The sequence below is a fragment of the Neoarius graeffei genome, chromosome 4 (assembly GCF_027579695.1).
Source record: "Neoarius graeffei isolate fNeoGra1 chromosome 4, fNeoGra1.pri, whole genome shotgun sequence".
NCBI lineage: Eukaryota > Metazoa > Chordata > Actinopteri > Siluriformes > Ariidae > Neoarius > Neoarius graeffei.
The window spans coordinates 109,015,874-109,041,823 of NC_083572.1; the positions used below are offsets into that span (position 1 = coordinate 109,015,874).

General features: G+C 42.3%; 1 protein-coding gene across 3 annotated transcripts in view; it reads right to left on the minus strand.

Moving 5' to 3' along the window:
* Positions 1 to 14,963: 14,963 nt before the first annotated feature.
* chd1l (chromodomain helicase DNA binding protein 1-like) overlaps positions 14,964 to 25,950 on the minus strand; it is a 190,846-nt gene continuing 179,859 nt past the window's right edge. For all 3 annotated transcript variants that reach the window (XM_060920141.1, XM_060920140.1, XM_060920139.1), the window contains one exon: positions 14,964 to 18,682. In XM_060920141.1, coding sequence (XP_060776124.1) covers positions 18,495 to 18,682 — 188 coding nt within the window. In that variant the 3' untranslated portion in view covers positions 14,964 to 18,494. The remainder of the gene's footprint in view (positions 18,683 to 25,950) is intronic.

A 25,950-nucleotide genomic window follows, 5' to 3' on the forward strand; every position in this document is an offset into this window, starting at 1 on the left:
TACGCCTGTCATTATAGTGCGGACTTTCCATAGCATAGAAAATCGCTACGTTTCAATTTGTGTAACTGAACTTGTTTCATATCACTGGTCATATAAACCTATGTAAACAGGAAAAACGCGGAAGAGTTTGGTCGCATCTAACTACAGCCCCAAAAAATACCATTGGCCATGCTGAGCCTAGCTACATTGCTAACAGGAGTGACAGCATGTCTGACTGCGTCTGACTGACTGGGAGGTCGCGCAAAGCTCGGAGAGGTACGGAGCAGCTCGTCTCAATTCAGATAAGAGCATATTTCATTATGGAAGTACGGTGGACTGTTCCTTTAACTTCCTGTTAGTGATCATGATTGACTACAGCTGGTAGCTTCTCTGTGCCTTCATAAAAAGGCCTTGTTGACAGCACTCATTGGATTGACCAACACACGGTAAAATGGGAAAGTCCAAGGAGCTCAGTGCAGATCTGAGAAAGAGGATCACAGATATACACAACTCCAGAATGTCCCTTGGAGCCATTTCTAAATAACTGCAAATTCCAAGATCAGTTCAAACAATTGTATGTAAATTAAAGGGAGGTGTAGTCACTTTGCCAAGCCACTTTGCTTCAAGAAAACCCAAACTGTCACCCTCAGCTGAAAGGAAATTGGTTTGGATGATCAGGAACAACCTGGGAACCACCATGGCACAACCCTGCCATGAACTGGAAGCTGATGGATCACTGTCTACAGTTCAGATCACCATGGACTAAGAGGCTGCTATCCAAGAAATAACCCCCTGCTCCAAAATTGACACCTTCAAGCTTAACTAAAGTTTGAAGCTGACCACATGGACAAAGAAAAAGCCTTCTGGAGGAAAGCTGTATGGTCAGATGAGACAAAGATTGAGTTGTTTGGCCACAATGACCAGCATGTACAGAGGAACACTGTACCAGCTGCTGGTGGTGGTAGGGTCATCATGTTCTGGTGCTATTTTATTGCCAACTGGTTCATTGCACAAAGTGGATGGAATAATGAAGAAGGAGGACAACCTCAGAATTCTTCAGCATAAATCATCAGAAACTTGAACGTGACTTGGGACAATGAACCCAAACACACATCAGAGCTGGTTGTGGAGGATAAAGCAGGCTAACATTACGCTTAAAACAAGTCCTGACTTTAACCCTGTTGAAAATATATGGACCGTGCTTATAAGTCGAGTCCATGCCAAGAAAAAAAAAATTAATTGAACTCTACCAATTCTACCATGAAGAGTCGTGAATTATCCAACCAGAATTCTGCCAGAAGCTTGTTCATGTTAAACAAAAATGTTTGAAGCTTGCAAAGAGTCATTTTACCCAAATATTAGGTGTTCTGCATGTACATTTTTGACCCTGTATGTCTACTTTTGACTGTGTGTTGATTTCAGAAAACCCAAAGAAAATTGTGCATAAATTTGTTTTTATTAAAGCTGTATGCTGTACAATCATTCTGCTACAGAAAAAGAACAGTTCAGAGAAATCACTGAAAGCCCAAATATTGCCATGACATTCATATCCAAGATGACATTCATGTCACTGTATGTAAACTTCTGACCACAACTGTACAACGACCAAGTGTTGTACAGAAGGTCGAGTTCTTTCAAATAAAATAATCAGAACTGAAATCCACTGAGAACTGAGCGAGGAGACACAACTTAACTGAAAATAAACAAAGCTGTAAACAAATCATTTACAACAGGAAAATCAACAAATAAGCCACCAAGTTTTGTTTCCTGAGGAAAAATTGACCCAAAACATCGATCAGAACTGGAATCCGATGAGAAATCAAAGAAGAGATACAATTCTAGTGAGAGGCCTGGAAAATTCATTAATTTGGCCTGATTAGTAACTTGTTAGCAAAAAATTTGACAAAACAACAACCAAGTTTTGTGCGGACTGATGAGTTCTTTCAAACAAAACAATCCGAACAGAAATCCGTGGAGAACTGACGGAGGAGATACAATTTTAAGTGAATCGTGGATGACAGACACCACGCCATGGCAACAGCTCATCGGCCTTATGGTCAGATGAGCTAAAAAGCTTTACCTCTGACACCGGAGACCCTTTTCATAAAAGTTAAACAAACATCTCTCAACAGAATATACCGAGTGTACCAGCTCTCTGAGGCGAGACAATGAGGAACTGGGAGTCAGGCTTCTAAAAGGTGTGTTTTAATTATAGCTTTCACTTTTCAATAATTTAACACATACACACTACACACACATAAGGTAACACAGATGTCTCTTTTGTTCCTGGCTGTCTGAAAGACACACAGAGACACACATTCATAGACAACTAGTAATCAGACACAGGTGTTACTCGAGACATGTTACCTGCTGATTCAACCTGCTATTCACAGCCTGGCCACACCCTTCACTGCCACACCCATGGCTCAACAGGACACTGTTGATATTTTTATCAATATCAACACATCTTTGAATCTGATTATTAGGCACAATTTGAAAAAAATATTTGATGAAGAAAATTTTATTACCAAATAAAATGCAACATTTGTTTTCCTTTTCTTTATCAACTTAAATATTCCTTTTGTTTCATTTTCTTAATAACCAACAATAATTATTTACCCACATTTGTACAAGCTGGAGTAAAATATAATAGCCTATTAACTAATATATTCCTTTTATTAAAAATGAAAAAGTTAATAACAAATATTTGTTTTCTTAATAAACTTTCATGAACACTTGTACTTCCTTCATTTGCTTCTCTTTTCTTTATCTTTCAGCAATCTGGAGAGAGAGAGAGATCTGATTTCCTGTTAAATCTATATGTACACAATCACACAACAGCTCTTTCACATTTTAGATCTGTTTTTGTGTATTTTCACGACATTAGAGCTGTGCTACTTCCGCCTACAGTGAAGTCACATGTATTCCTAGTCTGGCTAACGCGACTTCAAAGCTCTGCGAGCATTTGGTCTGGCAAAGATATTAAGCCCAACCGTTTCCCAAAGCGCGTGGTTGACCCGCCTCCCTGAAATGCCTCAGTTTGCTACTGGTCGAAGCCAGAAAAGGCTGTGACGAAGCTTAAACCAATCACATCACTCTTTCCTCTGACGTATGTGACGCGACAGAAACTGCTTGAGTAACAGGAAGAAGATAAATACCTCCAGGGCTGCTCTTTGCTCCGTTTTCAATGAGAACTTCCCGTTGAATGCTTTCAATACAGCATCTACCACTGTGTCAAAGGCTTGCCGCTGCTCCATGTTCGTAATGTTTCTAGTGAATGAAGCGCTTCCGGCATAGATTCTGTAAACAATCTATGGCTTCCGGTCACAGTTCTACTACGTCACTGCCTTGAACACGCCTCTACCCAGGGCCGTTGGAGATGCTCAAAGTTGATTGGCTCCCAATTTTTCGGGAGCTTGGAAGAGCTGGAGATAGCTTGCCTTGCCAGACTAAGCTTGCAACAGGCCCTCATGTTGTGTCACACTTAGGATGGGCTAATGTATTCCTGCTATTGTACATTATATAACATGCCCTCTGTTGTCTAAACCGTGGAGTCACAGTTAGGAAAAAAATATCCTCAGTGAGGCTGTAGCTCATACTGGCTACTGCTGTTGTGTGTGAGTTTGAAATCCGATCAATCCTGTAGGACACTGTTTCTCAAAGTGTGGTCCGTGAGCGACCCCTGGTGGTCTGCGAGTTGATGTCGTAAAATATCATGTTTTATCAGTGTTTCTCAAATCGCCTATGTGACTCCAAAAGCAAAGTTATGAGTAGCACAGATGAGTTGTTTTTTTTTCTATATTGAATAAAGTCCAATGTAAATTTGAATAGTAGCCTATTATTTGAATTTGTCTGACATTAAGCAAGCCAATAGTTTTGCAACACTGCCTATAGCTACATCAGTTTAGGTTACACTTTCATATCAACGTCACCTCTGAACGTGGAGGGAATGTGGAGAAACTACGAGTAACCAAATTAGACTTGGCATCAAACTGTCAGAGATAACGGACCGGTGGCTGAAGACCGGGTCGGTCAAAAGAAAAGCACAAGAAACATCTGACATGAGCAAGAACAAAGTACAAAGACATGATGATTCTTTGTTTGAGAAAACAGATCAACGCGGCCCCCGATATGAGATTAAAACTGTCCAGTTTGGAGCCAGACACTGCTTCACTGATGTATCAGAATAAGCAGCACCATTCTTCCCATTAAGAGGACAACAATGAGTGAGTTGGCGATACTATTTGTAAAACTGTCATTTCATTAGTGTGTAATTTGTAATATACTGTTGAAGTAGACTCATTGTTTTTTGTTTGGGATATTTAGGGGGTTAGGCAGCACATTATTTATTTATAATGGATAAAGTGGTCCTTGGTCTAAAAAAGTTTGAGAAACACTGCTGTAGGAGGAGTAGTGATTTTTGTGAAATTGAATATAACCCCTGTGTAGCCTCATCCATGGCAGGTGGTGCCACCTGGTGAACAATTCTTGTTGGAATGTGTCTTTAGAGTCTTCTGGGTGAGTTTCAGTGAAAACGTCCCAGCAGTTTATGAAGAGCAGTGTTTAATGTGACGAGTCACCCAAAGATTCCAGATGCCTATCAAATCATAAATATGACAGGTGGCACCGCCATCTTGACAATTTTTATGCACACCCAACTGGGGAACATTGTATGTGAGCTTGATCAAAATCCGATCAATCCTGTAGGAGGAGTAGTGATTTTTGTAAATTATGGACGGACGACATGTGATCGCATAAGCGCATCCGGCCTGGCCTACGGCTGGGTAAGGTAAAAACTAAGACATTACGCACCCTGATAATAATCGCGATTCATTTTTTATTTCATTGATTCAAATAATCATAAATGTGTATCGCGGTACAATATATCATTCCACGCCTCCTGTTTAGTAATGTGATGGTCTACCATACAAGAACTTTGTGTAAGTTGTTAAAACAGAAACAATAGAACATGAATCATCTTCTGATCGATCAGATTGGAGAACTGAGCAGCACTGTGGTATAATTGCAGCGATCACTCAAGCAAACAAATAAATAAATGGATCCATTTCACAGGGCACATGTGGCTCTCAAGGCAAAATTGGTGGTTTTTTGAGACTTTCAATTCAATAGAACAAAATAAAACCTTTTTAAATAGGCTTTGTTTTTTAAGGGTTTTAATAAAGGTTCATAAATCTTTCAATTGTTACATTTCAGCTTTGTGAACAGTAGTGATTAAAGTCCACTGAGTGTGAAGTCTTGAATCAGACCTCAGATGTCTGGTATCGGAAAATACTACTACCAAAAAAAAAGAAAGAAGAAAAAGAAAAGTAGGACAAAGAAATGCAGAAGCAGCATGTTTTAATCATAAAGAGATGGTGGTTTGAGGATGCTGAGGTCGGAACAGTCTGAGCAGTTAGAGTCAGGAAGGAAAAGAAAAAAAGAAGGTCAAAGAAAAGCTTCCTGACAACAAAGAAAAAGGTGTTGCTGAACAACACCGTCTGAGATCATGTCCCTTTTGGCAATGTATACATTTACCTTTGCACAAAATGAAACTCATTTCGCTTGTTTCTCTGAGTCCTAACGCCACGCTCTTCATCATGTCTGTCTTCTGCATCTGTAGTGTATGGTCATAAATGACTGTCTTTACCTCGTCACTGATTTTGGTGGTTGTGCTATATTTCTTTTATAAATATTTTTTTAACAACCAAATACTGACAGATGATTTTTCAAAACAATATAATTGAGCTTTCACAAACTTTATTTAAATAACATTGGCTGGCTTTGAGTTGTATATCGGATATATTCCATTCAGCTAGCATGATACTGAATGAGTCAAAGACGAGTGTAACATTCATCAGTGGTGTTAGCGAAGGCCAATGTTAGCTCGGTGCTGTTAGCGTGGCAATCCAGTCACCTTCCAGCCGGTGTAGCATTCATTAGTAGTGTTAGTGAAGGCCAATGTGAGCTTACCTGTGACTCGGTGCTGTTAGCGTGTATGGTCATAAATGCATAAATTTTCACCCCCTACCCACTGTGAACAAGTCTTGCCACTGAATTCTCAATCAGATTGAAATCTGAGCTTTGACTGAGACATCTGAACACATTCAGGTTCCTGGTTTTGAACCATGCCAGCATAGATTATGGTCGGTGTCCTGTTATTAGGTGTCTGGGACAAGTTATCTGCTCAGATCACCCTCTCCAACCATCTCTCCTTCAATCCAGACCAATTTCCCACCTCTGCAACATGAGCCTACCACCACCATGCTTCACAGTGGGGATGCCAGCATATAGTTCTCAAAAAGATGAGCAGTGATCATGTCAAAATTTTCAGTTTAGGTCTTATAAGACCAGAGAACTATTTTTAAACACGTTTCTGAGTCTCCAACATGTAAACTTATATGCTTTTCTGTGTGATTTTGACCACGTTTCCATAAACCCCAGCTTCATGGAGTGTCCAGGTTGTGGTTGCTTTGTGGACAGCTTCACCCATCAGACTTACACTTGGTCTCTTGGTTGCATCTCTGACTATCTTTACCTCATCACTGATTTTGGTGGTTGTGCTATATTTCTTTTATAAATATTTTTTTAACAACCAAATATGGACTGATGATTTTTCAAAACAATATAATTGTTTGGCAAACTGTATTGATCTTTCCCAAACTTTATTATTTAAATAACATTGGCTGGCTTTGAGTGGGATCTCGTCTCGTTAGCTGTAGCCGCTTTATCCTTCTACAGGGTCGCAGGCAAGCTGGAGCCTATCCCAGCTGACTACGGGCGAAAGGCGGGGTACACCCTGGACAAGTCGCCAGGTCATCACAGGGCTGACACATAGACACAGACAACCATTCACACTCACATTCACACCTACGCTCAATTTAGAGTCACCAGTTAACCTAACCTGCATGTCTTTGGACTGTGGGGGAAACCGGAACACCCGGAGGAAACCCACGCGGACACGGGGAGAACATGCAAACTCCGCACAGAAAGGCCCTTGCCGGTCATGGGGCTTGAACCCAGACCTTCTTGTTGTGAGGCGACAGTGCTAACCACTACACCACCGTGCCGCCCTGCTTTGAGTAGTATATTGGACATATTCCATTCAGCTAGCATGATGCTCAATGAGTCAAAGACGAGTGTAACATTCATCAGTGGTATTAGCGAAGGCCAATGCTAGCTTACCCGCAACTCGGTGCTGTTAGCGTGGCAGTATAATTACCTTCCAGCTGGTGTAGCATTCATTAGTAGTGTTAGCGAAGGCCAATGTGAGCTTATCCGTGACTCAGTGCCATTAGCGTGGCAGTCCAGTCACCTTCCAGCCAGTGTAGCGTTCATCAGTAGTGTTAGCAAAGGCCAACGCTAGCACAGTCAAGCCAGTGCTATTGAGAGCAAGTAGCACAGGCTAACGACCGAGAAACTAAGGTTTCTGTCTCCAGACTCTTCTTCCACGCTGCACTCTCACCACAGTATTTTTCACTCAGACTTAAGTATTCATTGCCCTGTGTAATTTATTGAGTTACTTTTAAAATCAACATCAACAGCTACACACAACGGAGCGACCTGGCAGCCAAAGTTCTCTCAAAATCTTCCATATTTAATGACGCAAACCTGGCAACAAATGATGATTGTTTACAAATTGTCACAGTCGCTCGTTAGCGCAGAAACTTTATGTCTCCGATGTGTGACGTCATGTTGTCTTGACAACCATGCAATATCATAAACCATATTCAATGCTCATACTTTATTGGGTAGAGTGACATAATACACGTAGGATAAGTGATATGCTAACAATATTGCATGCTATCATGCTAGAAGGGAACAGAACACGTTCTTTGAAATTCCATTGAAAAAGTGTCCTGTATGTATAATAATACAGAACTTTTTGTGTATATTCATGGCATATAATCACAGCTGGGTTCATTTCAGTTCAAGGTTGTGGAAAAGTTAAGGTTCAAGTTATATATAGTTACATAATGTACAACCCCGATTCCAAAAAAGTTGGGACAAAGTACAAATTGTAAATAAAAATGGAATGCAATAATTTACAAATCTCAAAAACTGATATTGTATTCACAATAGAACATAGACAACATATCAAATATCGAAAGTGAGACATTTTGAAATTTCATGCCAAATATTGGCTCATTTGAAATTTTATGAGAGCAACACAACTCAAAAAAGTTGGGACAGGGGCAATAAGAGGCTGGAAAAGTTAAAGGTACAAAAAAGGAACAGCTGGAGGACCAAATTGCAACTCATTAGGTCAACTGGCAATAGGTCATTAACATGACTGGGTATAAAAAGAGCATCTTGGAGTGGCAGCGGCTCTCAGAAGTAAAGATGGGAAGAGGATCACCAATCCCCATAATTCTGCGCCAACAAATAGTGGAGCAATATCAGAAACGAGTTCGACAGTGTAAAATTGCAAAGAGTTTGAACATATCATCATCTACAGTGCATAATATCATCAAAAGATTCAGAGAATCTGGAAGAATCTCTGTGCGTAAGGGTCAAGGCAGGAAAACCATACTGGGTGCCCGTGATCTTCGGGCCCTTAGACGGCACTGCATCACATACAGGCATGCTTCTGTATTGGAAATCACAAAATGGGCTCAGGAATATTTCCAGAGAACATTATCTGTGAACACAATTCACCGTGCCATCTGCCGTTGCCAGCTAAAACTCTATAGTTCAAAGAAGAAGCTGTATCTAAACATGATCCAGAAGCGCAGACGTCTTCTCTGGGCCAAGGCTCATTTAAAATGGACTGTGGCAAAGTGGAAAACTGTTCTGTGGTCAGACGAATCAAAATTTGAAGTTCTTTATGGAAATCAGGGACGCCGTGTCATTCGGACTAAAGAGGAGAAGGACGACCCGAGTTGTTATCAGCGCTCAGTTCAGAAGCCTGCATCTCTGATGGTATGGGGTTGCATTAGTGTGTGTGGCATGGGCAGCTTACACATCTGGAAAGACACCATCAATGCTGAAAGGTATATCCAGGTTCTAGAGCAACATATGCTCCCATCCAGACGACGTCTCTTTCAGGGAAGACCTTGCATTTTCCAACATGACAATGCCAAACCACATACTGCATCAATTACAGCATCATGGCTGCGTAGAAGAAGGGTCCGGGTACTGAACTGGCCAGCCTGCAGTCCAGATCTTTCACCCATAGAAAACATTTGGCGCATCATAAAGCGGAAGATACGACAAAAAAGACCTAAGACACTTGAGCAACTAGAATCCTACATTAGACAAGAATGGGTTAACATTCCTATCCCTAAACTTGAGCAACTTGTCTCCTCAGTCCCCAGACGTTTACAGACTGTTGTAAAGAGAAAAGGGGATGTCTCACAGTGGTAAACATGGCCTTGTCCCAACTTTTTTGAGATGTGTTGTTGTCATGAAATTTTAAATCACCTAATTTTTCTCTTTAAATGATACATTTTCTCAGTTTAAACATTTGATATGTCATCTATGTTCTATTCTGAATAAAATATGGAATGTTGAAACTTCCACATCATTGCATTCCGTTTTTATTTACAATTTGTACTTTGTCCCAACTTTTTTGGAATCGGGGTTGTAAATATAGATAATAAATAAATAAAACAATATAGTGAGAACATAGTACAATAAAACATTTGCCGTAACTTAGGTAATCATGCATGGATAGAAATTAAATGTGGAGTTTCCAGTAGTAAACAAGGAAACACAAACCAAATTAGGAAAATGTAGGGTTATTTATAAAATCAGCTTTAGTATGACTCTTAAATATAGCAAAAGAGGGACACAACTTTAATGTCTTATTCAAGTTGTTCCAAACCATGGAACAACTTGAACATTATTTGAATTATATAATAAAATTAGAAAATTCATAAAATAATAAAATATATAAAATAAAAATTATGTGTCAGCCCTGTGATGACCTGGCGACTTGTCCAGGGTGTACCCCGCCTTTCGCCCGTAGTCAGCTGGGATAGGCTCCAGCTCGCCTGCGACCCTGTAGAACAGGATAAAGCGGCTACAGATAATGAGATGAGATGAAATAAAAATTATTTGATATTTGACCTCATATTTTGAAATATATGAGGTCAAATATCAAATAATGTGCTGTTGTATCATTTTGAGTGCAATACAGGTCAAAGATTATTTACAAATCATTGTTTGTGTAAATCATGGCTATGTTGAGGACATATTTACTTATCATCTATGGAAGGAGTCTCCAGTATCAGTGTTTTGTAACAGTCAGAGGTAAGTTTACGCTGTGCAGTTTCTCAGTAACATGGCAAGTATGACGTTTTTCTCTCATTAACTTGAAGAGAAAGAAATCAGAGAGGATGGTGAGGGAAGAACAGTTTATAGGTGCTGCAGTGTGAGCAAGAACAGGAATTAACTTGTTTTGTGGTCATTTCATAACATTAAACGTGCACCTCTGCTCATAAGTTTGCATACCCTTTGCAGAATTAGTGAAACAGACATTTTTCTCAGGTGTGGTCAAGTTTGGACATGTTTTTACACCATCAGTGTTATCATGCCAGAGGGAAAAGAGTCACATTCCAAGAAAAAAATTTACTAACATAACAGTGGAACATTGGCTGTTCCACTGTTATGGAACAGCCTTCCAAGTAATGTTCAGGAATCAGACACAGTCTCAGCATTTAAGTCTAGGCTGAAAACATATCTGTTTAGTCAAGCCTTTTGTTAATGGTGTTTATGAGGTAAAGGAGTAGATCTGGAGGGTCCTCAGACATAGAGTGTTTTGGTAAAGTGGGATGTATGGATGCTGTCAGTCCCCACTCGCTTGCTCACTCGAGTTTGTTGACGGTGTAGTGGCTGGCTGCTTTATGTCCCGGGGCTCCCTCATGCCTGTGTTACCTTCTGGCTCTCTCCTTTTAGTTATGCTGTCATAGTTAGTTGCCGGAGTCCCTGCTTGTACTCGGTGCAATATGTATACTGTTCCTACTTATTCAGGTGACATTGGGCATACCTAACCACCTGTGTTTTCTTTCCCTCCCCCCACCCCAAATCTGTCCCTCTGAGTTACATGGAGTCAACAGGAAATCTTTTGGTGGAGAGGGTGGAGACCTCGACTGGCTATCGTAGCCTGCAGGGAATCGGCCGTCAGACTTTCTGTCGCATGTCCCAGACCCGGTGAAATGTAACTGAATTGTCTTGGCCAGCCCTAAGGGTCCCATCTGCATCTCATCATTGCTGAGGAGTGTGCTCCCATCACCCAATCAAGCATCCAGCCAGAGCAGGTCATGATATATTTTTTACCATATTAACATGCCATTGTGTGTTATGCCTGATGTAAAGACTCTCGTCTCTGCGAGCCTACCACACAGACTTAATACTTGTCATTTTTAGGGCATACCTAACAACCTGTATTTTCTTTCTCTCTCTCTTACCCCCCCCCCCATCTGTCCCTCTGAGTTACATGTTGATCCTGGGATTGAGATGCTGGCCTCTTCTGCCCCTCGGACCTGCTTGATCCATCCTGGTGCCCTGTGTCTGGTCGGAGTTTTATCGCCCCGCTCCTGTGAAGGACGGCCTCATGAGGACAGTTGAGGGTTATACCTGTTAAAACTGTTAATATTATAGTCAGGCTGTCTGTTGTTGCCCAAATGAGGATGGGTTCCCTTTTGAGTCTGGTTCCTCTCGAGGTTTCTTACTCATGTCGTCTGAGGGAGTTTTTCCTTGCCACCGTCGCCACAGGCTTGCTCATTGGGGATAGATTAGGGATAAAATTAGCTCATGTTTTAAGTTGTTCAAATTCTGTAAAGCTGCTTTGCGACAATGTTTATTGTTAAAAGCGCTGTACAAATAAACTTGATTTTGATTTGACTTTTTCTTTTTGTTTGTGTGCGCGCACCTCTGGCACCTCAGACAGTGAAACTATGACTCATGGCAAATGATGAAACTAGGACAACTGTTAAAAGTATTAATCTCGTTTCCTGAAAAGTTGGGATATTTTCCAAAATGCAATACAAACAAAAATATTCGAGTTGTTAATCCACGTGTTGAGCCATGTGCCTGTGAAGTGGTTGTTTTGTTTCCCTAATATACGAGTCCGAACATTCCTCACTGCACTGAATTGCATACACTACGTTGTCCTGTTTGTGTCTGGCTATTCTGTCCTCAGGGTGGACCAGTTTCTGCTTCAGGGTGTTACTGGGTCTGAAATGTACCGGAATGTTGTGTTTACAGAAGATCCTCCTGAGTTTCTCAGATAGACTGGAAATGTAGGGAATGACAATGTTCTTGCATTTGTTCCTGTTATCCTCCTTGTCCGTTATGTTCCTTTTTCTGCTTCTGAAGAAAGCCCAGTTGGGATACCCGCAGTTCTGAAGTGCTTTCTTGATGTGATTCTGCTCCTTCTCTTTTCCCTCTACCGTTGTAGGAATGTTCTGAGCCCTGTGTTGCAAGGTCCTAATGTGTAAAAGCCAGCATCTGTGATGGTATGGGGGGCATCAGAGCCCACGGCATGGGTGTGAAGGTACCATTGACGCTGAGGCGTATATTGGGATTTTAGAGAAACATATGTTGCCATCAAGGCAACGTCTCTTCCCAGAAAGTCCATACTTATTTGAGCAGGACAATGCTAGACCACATTCTGCATGTGCTACAACAGCAAAGCTTTGTAGACAGAGTGCATGCGCTTGACTGGCCTGCTGCCAGTCCAGATCTGTCTCCTATTGAGAATGTCTGGTGCATTGTGAAGAGGAGAATCAGACAACGGAGACCATGGACTGTTGAGCAGCTGAAGTCTTGTATCAAGCAAGAATGGACAAAAATTCCAACTGCAAAAATTTGTATCCTCAGATCCCATACGATTACATCGTGTTATTAAAGGAAAGGTGATGTAATACAATGGTAATAATGCCTCTGTCCTAAATTCTAACTTTGTTTATATTTACAAAACACAACCAAGTTGGCCACTTGTCCAGGGTGTACCCCGCCTTTCGCCCGTAGTCAGCTGGGATAGGCTCCAGCTTGCCTGCGACCCTGTAGAAGGATAAAGCGGCTAGAGATAATGAGATGAGATGAGTAAAACTATTGAAAATCTTTTCTTTGTACTTTGGTCAGTTAAATAAAGGTTCCCAAGAATTAACAAATCACAGAATTTTGATTTTATTGCATTTTGGAAAATATCCCACCTTTTCTGGAAATGGGGTTTGTATGACGGCTGAGAGAGCGAGCGAGCGAAAGTGTTTCTTTGGACGGAAAAAGGTCATTTATTTTGTAAAAGCAAAAACATAGCACAATTTACAGCATAATTACACCATAACATTACATAGTCATTTCCAAAACTATTGGCACCCTTCATTGAAATGAATTACATCATAAATTATAGATTGAAACATACTGTTTGGGACTGTATTATAGCTTTTTATTAACAGTATTACTTTATTTCTTGCAGCTCAATACTTTTTTTTCCTGAATCAAAACTATTGGCACCTTCACTCCAATTTATACAGGGAGCCTGAAAATGCAGGAACCAATGAGAAGCATGATTTCTACTCTTTCCTTCAATGTTAATAACTTTTTTTACACAATTCACCGTGCCATCCGCCGTTGCCAGCTAAAACTCTATAGTTCAAAGAAGAAGCCGTATCTAAACATGATCCAGAAGCGCAGACGTCTTCTCTGGGCCAAGGCTCATTTAAAATGGACTGTGGCAAAGTGGAAAACTGTTCTGTGGTCAGACAAATCAAAATTTGAAGTTCTTTATGGAAATCAGGGACGCTGTGTCATTCGGACTAAAGAGGAGAAGGACGACCCAAGTTGTTATCAGCGCTCAGTTCAGAAGCCTGCATCTCTGATGGTATGGGGTTGCATTAGTGCGTGTGGCATGGGCAGCTTACACATCTGGAAAGACACCATCAATGCTGAAAGGTATATCCAGGTTCTAGAGCAACATATGCTCCCATCCAGACGACACCTCTTTCAGGGAAGACCTTGCATTTTCCAACATGACAATGCCAAACCGGGCGGCATGGTGGTGTAGTGGTTAGCGCTGTCGCCTCACAGCAAGAAGGTCCGGGTTCGAGCCCCGTGGCCAGCAAGGGCCTTTCTGTGCGGAGTTTGCATGTTCTCCCCGTGTCCGCGTGGGTTTCCTCCGGGTGCTCCGGTTTCCCCCACAGTCCAAAGACATGCAGGTTAGGTTAACTGGTGACTCTAAATTGAGCGTAGGTGTGAATGTGAGTGTGAATGGCTGTCTGTGTCTATGTGTCAGCCCTGTGATGACCTGGCGACTTGTCCAGGGTGTACCCCGCCTTTCGCCCGTAGTCAGCTGGGATAGGCTCCAGCTTGCCTGCGACCCTGTAGAACAGGATAAAGCGGCTAGAGATAATGAGATGAGATGAGATGAGATGAGACAATGACAAACCACATACTGCATCAATTACAGCATCATGGCTGCGTAGAAGAAGGGTCCGGGTACTGAACTGGCCAGCCTGCAGTCCAGATCTTTCACCCATAAAAAACATTTGGCGCATCATAAAACGGAAGATACGACAAAAAAGCCCTAAGACAGTTGAGCAACTAGAATCCTACATTAGACAAGAATGGGTTAACATTCCTATCCCTAAACTTGAGCAACTTGTCTCCTCAGTCCCCAGACGTTTACAGACTGTTGTAAAGAGAAAAGGGGATGTCTCACAGTGGTAAACATGGCCTTGTCCCAACTTTTTTGAGATGTGGTGTTGTCATGAAATTTAAAATCACCTAATTTTCTCTTTAAATGATACATTTTCTCACTTTAAACATTTGATATGTCATCTATGTTCTATTCTGAATAAAATATGGAATTTTGAAACTTCCACATCATTGCATTCCGTTTTTATTTACAATTTGTACTTTGTCCCAACTTTTTTGGAATCAGGGTTGTATTATTATTATTGAAATTTAACATAATACAGAAAATAGACTTTCTATGCAATTGATTTTATAACAGTTAATAGAATAAGCTCCCAAAAAACAAATTGTTAGACTGAATCAGTTCCTGTTTATTTGAGTTGAATGGATGAATCAGGAGTTGAAGACGGACAATAATGTGGGGGGAGGGGTGGAAGTCATTTACAGTTGTGGTCAGAAGTTTACATACAGTGACATGAATATCATGGCAATATTTGGGCTTTCAGTAATTTCTTTGAACTGTTCTTTTCCTGTGGCAGAATGATTGTACAGCTTTAATAAAAAAAAAAAACACTAGAATTTGGTGCACAAGTTTTAATTTTCTTTGGGTTTTCTGAAAACACAGGGTAAAAATTATACATACAGGGTCAAAATTTACATACACTCACTTAGATTATTAATTCAGAGGTGCTGAAACTTCCAAAATGTCTCTTATCTTGCCAAGGCTGAGGTCTCTTAACTTCCTGTTAGTGATCATGATTGACTACAGCTGGTAGCTTCTCTGTGCCTTCATAAAAAGGGTTTGTTTACAGCACTCATTGGATTGACCAACACACAGTAAAATGGGAAAGTCCAAGGCGCTCAGTGCAGATCTGAGAAAGAGGATCGCAGATATGCACAACTCCGGAATGTCTCTTGGAGCCATTTCTAAACAACTGCAAATTCCAAGATCAGTTCAAACAATTGTATCCAAGTTATTGTGAGGTGTAGTCACTTTGCCGAGCCACTTTGCTTCAAGAAAACCCAAACTGTCACCCTCAGCTGAAAGGAAATTGGTTTGGATGGTCAGGAACAACCTGGGAACCACCATGGCACAGTCCCGCCATGAACTGGAAGGTGATGGATCACTGTCTACAGTTCAAATCACCATGGACTAAGAGGCTGCTATCCAAGAAATAACCCCCTGCTCCAAAATTGACACTTTCAAGTTTAACTAAAGTTTGAAGCTGACCACATGGACAAAGAAAAAGCCTTCTGGAGGAAAGCTGTGTGGTCAGATGAGACAAAGATTGAGTTGTTTGGCCACAATGACCACCATGTACAGAGGAACACTGTACCAGCTGGTGGTGATGGTGGTAGGGTCATCATGCTCTGGGGCTGTTTTGCTGCCAGTGGAACTGGTTCATTGCACAAAGTGGATGGAATAATGAAGGAGGACTACCTCAGAATTCTTCAGTATAAACCATCAGAAACTTGAACACGACTTGGGAGTTACAACAGGACAATGAACCCAAACACGCATCAGAGCTGGTTGTGGAGGATAAAGCAGGCTAACATTACGCTTCAAACAAGTCCTGACTTCAACCCTGTTGAAAATATATGGACCGTGCTTATAAGTCGAGTCCATGCCAAGAAAAAAAAAATTTAATTGAACTCTACCAATTCTACCATGAAGAGTCGTGAATTATCCAACCAGAATTCTGCCAGAAGCTTGTTCATGATAAACAAAAATGTTGGTCAAGGTGAATCTTGCGCAGAGACATTTTACCCAAATGTTAGGTGTTCTGCATGTATACTTTTGACCCTGTGTTGATTTCAGAAAACCCAAAGAAAATTAAAACTTGTTGTGGCAGTGGGGGCATGGCCGAGCGTCAGTTTGTGAATGGAGGGCGGGGTCAGGGAAGGTGAGTGGCCAAGTCGTTACACCTGTTGTCCATTAATGTGTGTGTTTCTTGCAGTGATGGTGGAGCATAAGAGGTGTAGGAGAGCAGAGAAGGGGCGCTGGGACCAGCACACGAGTGTGTGCGCGCGCGTACACGTACAGTGGTGCTTGAAAGTTTGTGAACCCTTTAGAATATTCTATATTTCTGTATAAATATGACCTAAAACACCATCAGATTTTCACACAAGTCCTAAAAGTAGATAAAGAGAACCTAGTTAAACAAACGAGACAAAAATATTATACTTGGTCATTTATTTATTGAGGAATATGATCCAATATTACATATCTGTGAGTGGCAAAAGTATGTGAACCTTTGCTTTCAGTATCTGCTGTGACCCCCTTGTGCAGCAATAACTGCAACTAAACGTTTCCGGTAACTGGGAAACGTTTAGTTGCAGTTTTCTCCAATGCAGTTGTGAGGGTCCAGCCCTCACAACAATAAAGCAAAACAGATTCAACAGTAGCTGAGAAGAAACGAAGCATTAGCTGTCTAGATAGATTTGATCGCCAAACATCCGTCATGTTGAGAGCTTTCCAAGCTAGGCCTTTCCTGACTCGTCCCAGATGAGTTCACCCACGAGCCAAGGTACTTGAAATCAGAAACATCAAGACATCAACCGTGGTGGAAGCGAAGTGGCATGTTGCTTGGAGCGTTATAGACTAAAACTTTCGTCTTCACAGCATTAAGCTCAAGACCAATGCAGCTGTGTTCCTCTTCTACACGTTCCAGAAGACTTTGTGCTTGGGAAATATCATTCGAAAGCAGTGCAATGTCATCTGCAAAGTCTAAGTCTGTAAGACACATTTCAGGTTGCCTCCGTAAACGCCTTGGGGTAATCATGAAGCCAAGCTCGGATTCTCTTCCTGCAACAGCTTTCCTCAGTGCAAGGTCTAGGATGATGATGAACAGGAATGGAGCTGGCACCCCTTGTAAAGATTTGTAAAAAGGGTTAGAAAAAAATCCACCGTTTGGTGAAGTAGCTTCACCTCTGTGTTTTGTACCCCAGTTAATTGGGAAGTCATGGATGACAGCTTGAAAGTTCTTAGACACTCCAATCAACTCAAAAACACTGTGAAATGAGAAACATTCTTCAGTTGCATCGTGTTCACGGTCATTTCCAGGGGTGCCAATAATAGTGGTACATGGGTTTTTGTTGAAAATATATTTCTTGATGGGGCGGCACAGTGGTGTAGTGGTTAGTGCTGTCGCCTCACAGCAAGAAGATCCGGGTTCGAGCCCCATGGCCGGCGAGGGCCTTTCTGTGCGGAGTTCGCATGTTCTCCCCGTGTCCGCGTGGGTTTCCTCCGGGTGCTCCGGTTTCCCCCACAGTCCAAAGACATGCAGGTTAGGTTAACTGGTGACTCTAAATTGACCGTAGGTATGAATGTGAGTGTGAATGGTTGTCTGTGTCTATGTGTCAGCCCTGTGATGACCTGGCGACTTGTCCAGGGTGTACCCCGCCTTTTGCCCGTAGTCAGCTGGGATAGGCTCCAGCTTGCCTGCGACCCTGTAGAACAGGATAAAGCGGCTAGAGATAATGAGATGAGATATTTCTTGATGAGAGATTTGTTTTTCCTCTGAATAAATTTTCAATTAAATGTTGGATTTTTCTCATTTTTTCAGTGCAAGATGAAGCGACTTCACCAAAAGGCGGATTTTTTTCCTAACCCTTTTTACAAGGGGTGTCAATAATTATGGAGGGGACTGTATGTTTAAAAATTACATCTTTCCCACCCCTGGGGTTTCTGAGTAAATCATTGTATAGTTGTAATTTTCTTTTTATTTTATAGAAATATTTTTGCTCCAGGTGTAACCCCACCCCCTGCCCCCGCCAAGAATTATGCACTGACTGAAACGCAACGTGCTGATAAGAAAAAAAAAAAAGGCCAAACAATAAAAAGAGAACACAAATAAATATTTGATTTTCTTTTCTTTTCAAAGCCCAGGATGCACCATCGCTGAGGTAAATATTTTGAAAAAAAAAAAAAAACCCAATGCGTTTATTTGAGCTGATGGATGAACTTGGAGGTGCTGGTTTTCCTCTGGTTGGCGAAGCAAGACTCGAGCCATTTCACCTTCACAAGGATGGCCTGAGGATACTGCTGACACATATCCTGTAACTCCTACGGAGAGAGTAAACACAAATAACATTCGTCAGTGTCCTGGACTGTCAAACCCATAAATATTGCCACCCTTGGTAAACAGTATAAAATGGTGGTTTTGGGGAGAACGTCATATTTGACTTCATATTCCGATTTCATTTCATTGAAGCGAATTTCTTTACATTTATAGAAAACCCTTATAAGATCTAAAAAAAAAAGTATATATTATTAAAAAAAACCCCATACATCATAATTATTGACACCCCTTCGTCCAGCCGTCTGGCGTACACACTTCATGAAAATCGCTTCTTCTCTCTCAATTCTTCACCGATTTTTATCCTTTTTGGCAGGAAGGTAGGTCTGCCTGGAGTGCATATAGCTTCTACCCAAATCTGCATAATTGCAATTAATAATGAAGATATGGAGTAATTAATCAATCCCTAAGGAGCAGTTTCCACACAAATCGTGTCTTCTCTCTCAATTCTTCACTGATTTTGATTCTTTCTGGCATGAAGGTTGGGGTACCTAGGGTGCATAGCACGTCTACCCAGATTTGCTTCATTAATGACGTTATGGACGAATTGAGCCTTAATGAGCAGTTCAACAAAAATCGCTTCTTCTCGGTCAAATCCAAAATTCCAATTTTGTTTTTTTTTTCTGGCAAATAGGTATTCCTAGGGTGGATATCACTTCTATGTATCTTGCAACATTTATTGTGCAAGGTGGCCCACTTAATGCCCTGTCCACACTAGGGATTTTGTACCGATACGATACTACTTTCGTACCGCAACACCTGTCCACACTAGCAACTATACCGGTACTGTAGCGGTATAACTGTATCGGTACGAAACCCACAAATGTATGGGTTTCGTATCGGTACAGTAGCGCTTCGCTGTAGTGTGGACAGATGAAGCGGTTCTGTATCGATACAAATATAATGCGCATGCGAAAACGAAACGACCGTGGAGCTACATGGAGCAAAGAAAGGGGGGAGAAAGGGAGAGGGGGAGGAGGGAGGGAGGGAGGGAGGGGGAAAGAGGGAGGAAGAAAGGAGGAAGAGGGGAAAAGGGAGAGAAAGGGAGGGGAAGAGAAGGGAAGAGGGAGAAAGTGAGGGGGGAAAAGGGAGATTCGTTTTCTTTGTTTCTTTCTCAACTGCCTCGCGCGTTTTATACAATTCGACTGAATAAATGACCACCAGAAATACAGACTGTACATTGACAACAAAAAGCACACACACGTTGTTCCATCTGCCATATTCTCGGAAGGAAGTTACTCGGTAACCACGGAAACATTTCGCGCACGCGCATTTCAACTTCCATGAAAGAAAACCGCAAACATTTCTCGCTAGTGTGGACAGATGCACTAAACTGTACCGGTATACTTTGGCCGAATCCCATTTCACCCCTTGGACCAACCCCTTGGCCCTTCCCCTCCATTTTGCGCGTTCACGTGAAGGGGTAGGGGTATCCCAATCCCAGTTAACGCAGAGGGGTAGGGGAAGGGGTAGGGCTTCTGTACCCCTCCAAACGGAGATTTTCCTGGAGCTGACTCCGAACGAAGGGGTTTGAGTGATTTCCCACAATGCCATGCGGATTTCAGCGAGATTTCATGCGGATTTCAGAAAGATGGCGGTTCCCGCGGCGAAAGATTGTCATAAATGTATTTTCTCCATTATTTACGTGTTTTAAGTTGTTATCCAGAGGAAACACGCCGCTTGATTCGCTTTCGAGCTGAGAATGAGCAGCGATTTCTGAAATCCAAGCTGCTGCTAAAAAGCTTTGGGAGTGAGTATTGTTTTCGGTTGCTTGACTGCGTACGTTTTGTTCTGTTATTCTCGCTTTTATTGTTTACATGAGTGTTCTGACACCTCATTCTGTCGGATGTGGTGCACGAAGCGCCAAAGATATCCCATTCAGTGGTGTTAGTTAACAAATCACACCCTGCCAGCAGAGATTTCTGGTTCTGGCTCTGACTGTAGCGGCTGGTCGCAGCCAATGACGCATTTGGTCGCGTTTTGCTAACGTAAACGCTGACGGAGGTACGCGATGACGTATGCGATCGTTGAAGGGCTATCCCAATACGTAGGGGTTGAATTTCAAGCCCTATCCCTTGTAGCTCAGTTTCAAGGGGAAGGGCCAAGGGGAAGGGGGAGGGGTAGGGGTAGAAATTAGAATTGGGATTGGGCCTTTGTATCGATACAGTTATACCACTATCGTACCGGTATAAGTGTGAACACAGCATTAGATCGTTCCTTCTGGACTAGACAGGGCCGGAGTGAGCTACGCCCTCATTGACAGTCTCGTTCTGTTTGGATTGGTGTATTTGGTTAGACATTTAACCCTGTTAACACTGTTCTCCCACATCCAAGGCCCTGATTCACACTACATTAAATTAAATTAAATTAATGGCATTTAGCAGACACCGAGAGCATGTTGGGGGTTAGGTGCCTTGCTCAGCAGCACTTCAACCATTCCTGCTGGTCCAGGGAATTGAACCAGCAACCTTTTGACGCCAAAGCTGCTTCTCTAACCATTAGGCCACGCACGGCATACACATTACAGCACAATGAAACTCTTTTTGGCTCAGCCTTCTGTCTGTATGTGTATGTTTAACGAGTTCAAGTGTGTTTAAGAAGGTAACTGGCACGCCAGCCTCAGGTAGCGAGTCCACAGTCGCGGTGTGGCATCACTGATTACGTAAGTGCTACATTACATAAGTTCAGTTCATGATGTAATCCTCCATGGCTGAGCGGTCTAGAGCACTGTCCAGGAAAGGAACAGGTTTTGCAACGTCAGTTCGAATCCTGGCATGGCCGTAAAAGGCTGAGCTCAGACATACACAGTCTTCGCATATCCCAGCTTGTTGGGGTTAGATCACAGGGTTAGCTATGATACAGTGCCCCTGGAGCAGAGAAGGGTTAAGGGCCTTGCTCAAGGGCCCAACAGTTGCAGCTTGGGGGTGCTGGAACTTGAACCCCCGACCTCCTGATCAGTAACCAAAAGCCTTAAAGGAAAATTGTATGATTTTTTTTAACCCTGGACCGTATTTTTCTCTCTGTATGGGTCCTAATTTTTACTAGAGACAAAAACGATTGAAATCAGTCCAGTATTGAGTTAGAACTCTATAACCGGAAACCGCAAAATGGCTGTACAGTGTAATCCTATGGGGCAGTCATCTACGTCAAACTAAACCACTTATCCAAAGTTTGTTTGCACTCATTTCTGAAGACCATTGGTTAAAGAGAAAAGAATATCCTCAATGAGGCTGGAGCTCATACAGGCCACTACTATTGTGTGCGAGTTTGAAATCTGATCAATCCTGTAGGAGGAGTAGCGATTTTTGTGAAATTGTACACGACCCCTGTGTAGCCGCATCTATAGCAGGTGGCGCCACCTGGTGAACAATTCTTGTTGGAATACTGTATGTCTTTAGAGTCTTCTGGGTGAGTTTCAGTGAAAACGTCCCAGCAGTTTACGAAGAGTAGCGTTTCATGTGACAAGTTTCATGTGACAAGTGGTGTAGTGGTTAGCACTGTCGCCTCACAGCAAGAAGGTCCGGGTTCGAGCCCTGTGGCCGGCGAGGGCCTTTCTGTGTGGAGTTTGCATGTTCTCCCCGTGTCCGCATGGGTTTCCTCCAGGTGCTCCGGTTTCCCCCACAGTCCAAAGACATGCAGGTTAGGTTAACTGGTGACTCTAAATTGACCGTAGGTGTGAATGTGAGTGTGAATGGTTGTCTGTGTCTATGTGTCTAGAACAGGATAAAGCGGCTAGAGATAATGAGATGAGATTTTCTATTCAATTTCACAGTGGAGAACTCTGTGGAAGTGCGATACATGTATCGTCTACCTTTGCCTTCAGCAAGACAGAAACTGTTTTGTTGCTTGGCATCGAGATGAGAACTGCTAATTTCAGTAGAAAGCTTTGGGGGAAGGGAACTACAATGCCCTGGCAGAGCAATTGACAGGACAATGACAGCCATTGACAAATGGACAGCGACAGGGGGACGGGGGCAGTTACAGGTGTGAAACACCCATCTAATCAGTATTCATTTAAAAGAGCCACTGGCTTCAGTTAGGCCAAGTTTACATTAGACCGTATCTGTCTCGTTTTCTTCGCGGATGCACTGTCCGTTTACATTAAAACGCCTGGAAACGGGAATCCGCCAGGGTCCACGTATTCAATCCAGATCGTGTCAGCTCCGGTGCTGTGTAAACATTGAGAATACGCGGATACGCTGTGCTGAGCTCTAGCTGGCGTCGTCATTGGACAACGTCACTGTGACATCCACCTTCCTGATTCGCTGGCGTTGGTCATGTGACGCGACTGCTTAAAAACGGCGCGGACTTCCGCCTTGTATCACCTTTCATTAAAGAGTATAAAAGTATGAAAATACTGCAAATACTGATGCAAATACTGCCCATTGTGTAGTTATGATTGTCTTTAGGCTTGCCATCCTTCCACTTGCGAGTGGTAAGTGACGCGCATGCCCGACATGCACTGGGATCACACACACAGCGGCTCAGTTCCAAATCACTGCTTGTGCACTCCACTCGCGCGCTCTGTGAGCTGCGCAGGGCCGGAGTGCGCACCCTCCAGAGGGCACTCGCTGTTCAGGGCGGAGTGATTTGGAGCGCAGGATGCCTGCGGAGCCGAGCGTATCCGTGTATTGGCGTTGCTGTGTGCACGCGAATCGTGTATTAGCGTTACTGTGTGCACGCTAATCGTTTTAAAAACGTTAATCTGATGATCCGCTGATACGGTCTAATGTAAACCCCACCTTAGTCTGACTTTTTTACAATTTGTATTGAACCTTCATAACATTTCTGAATGATCTTCTTACTTTTATGTAGCCAACACTTACATTTACAAGGTTCAAACTTCAAAAGTCTTGGCCAGATATATTTATAGTGTGCTTTTTTTACAAGATTTGAAGACCTTTGAAAATAGGTTTTTGTCTGGTTGTGTTTACACTTAATTTTAATAAAAACTAATTTCATTGCATTCACTTTACTCTCATATTATTATTGATGAGGTTTTCTAGAATATCACCATATGTGCCACTTTTGCATAGATGTTTTTAGTTAGATCTCATCTCATCTCATTATCTGTAGCCGCTTTATCCTGTTCTACAGGGTTGCGGGCAAGCTGGAGCCTATCCCAGCTGACTACGGGCGAAAGGCGGGGTACACCCTGGACAAGTTGCCAGGTCATCACAGGGCCGACACATAGACACAGACAACCATTCACACTCACATTCACACCTACGCTCAATTTAGAGTCACCAGTTAACCTAACCTGCATGTCTTTGGACTGTGGGGGAAACCGGAGCACCCGGAGGAAACCCACGCGGACACGGGGAGAACATGCAAACTCCACACAGAAAGGCCCTCGCTGGCCACGGGGCTCGAACCGTGCCGCCGGCCCTGGACCTCTGAGTGTTAATTAAAAATATATAATTTATAGCATGTGAACGTTATGTAAGGTTTTTTATTTATCTCATAGCATTATTTATTTATGTCTTGACCCCAATTCAATATTTCTTGTCGATTGTTTTGTTTTAAAAGCGTGTGACGCGTCATAACGCACGTGACAGTTTAGCTGTTATTTTCAATTAAACTAGTTTGCTGACGTTTGTAAATACACCTTCCATTCTGTCCCTGATGACGGGCCGTAGGTCCGAAAGCTCGGAATAAAACTTCATAAATTTATGTGGAAGATACGTTTTTATTGACTTAAAACACTTACTTTCTCCACTGATGGATTCATAATGTTAGTGTAAGTATCTGACAGCTTGGAACGGTTCCTACAGAGATAACACCGTCAAGAGACAACAGTGTATTTACCCCAACTCTGTAAACATGACTCCATTCTTTCACTCACATTTACACCGTTGACTTCTAGCACCAAGCCAACTGACGGGAGATTTCAGAGTGAGACTTCAGTTCGACAGTCTGTTAGACACAGGTCCATCTCTGTCAGGATGCTTTGCACGTTTTCAGACACACAGCCATATTGGTATGATGTTTCAGGCATTACTTTGGAAATAGATTTCTTCACAAATTGTGTGAATCCTTCTTAGAAAGCTATTTTTAAATGATGTTTTCGTGCGCGCGTGTATATATATATATATATATATATATATATATATATACACACACACACACACACACAGGTCCTTCTCAAAAAATTAGCATATTGTGATAAAGTTCATTATTTTCCATAATGTAATGATAAAAATTAAACTTTCATATATTTTAGATTCATTGCACACCAACTGAAATATTTCAGGTCTTTTATTGTTTTAATACTGATTATTTTGGCATACAACTCATGAAAACCCAAAATTCCTATCTCAAAAAATTAGCATATCATGAAAAGGTACTCTAAACGAGCTATTAACCTAATCATCTGAATCAACGACTTAACTCTAAACACCTGCAAAAGATTCCTGAGGCTTTTAAAAACTCCCAGTCTGGTTCATTACTCAAAACCGCAATCATGGGTAAGACTGCCGACCTGACTGCTGTCCAGAAGGTCATCACTGACACCCTCAAGCAAGAGGGTAAGACACAGAAAGAAATCTCTGAGCGAATAGGCTGTTCCCAGAGTGCTGTATCAAGGCACCTCAGTGGGACGTCTGTGGGAAGGAAAAAGTGTGGTAGAAAACGCTGCACAACCAGAAGAGGTGACCGGACCCTGAGGAAGATTGTGGAGAATGGCCGATTCCAGACCTTGGGGGACCTGTGGAAGCAGTGGAATGAGTCTGGAGTAGAAACATCCAGAGCCACCGTGCACAGGCGTGTGCAGGAAATGGGCTACAGAGAAGCAGCACTGGACTGTTGCTCAGTGGTCCAAAGTACTTTTTTCGGATGAAAGCAAATTTTGCATGTCATTCGGAAATCAAGGTGCCAGAGTCTGGAGGAAGACTGGGGAGAAGGAAATGCCAAAATGCCTGAAGTCCAATGTCAAGTACCCACAGTCAGTGATGGTCTGGGGTGCCATGTCAGCTGCTGGTGTTGGTCCACTGTGTTTTATCAAAGGCAGGGTCAATGCAGCTAGCTATCAGGAGATTTTTGAGCACTTCATGCTTCCATCTGCTGAAAAGCTTTATGGAGATAAAGATTTCATTTTTCAGCACGACCTGGCACCTGCTCACAGTGCCAAAACCACTGGTAAATGGTTTACTGACCATGGTATTACTGTGCTCAATTGGCCTGCCAACTCTCCTGACCTCAACCCCATAGAGAATCTGTGGGGTATTGTGAAGAGGAAGTTGAGAGACACCAGACC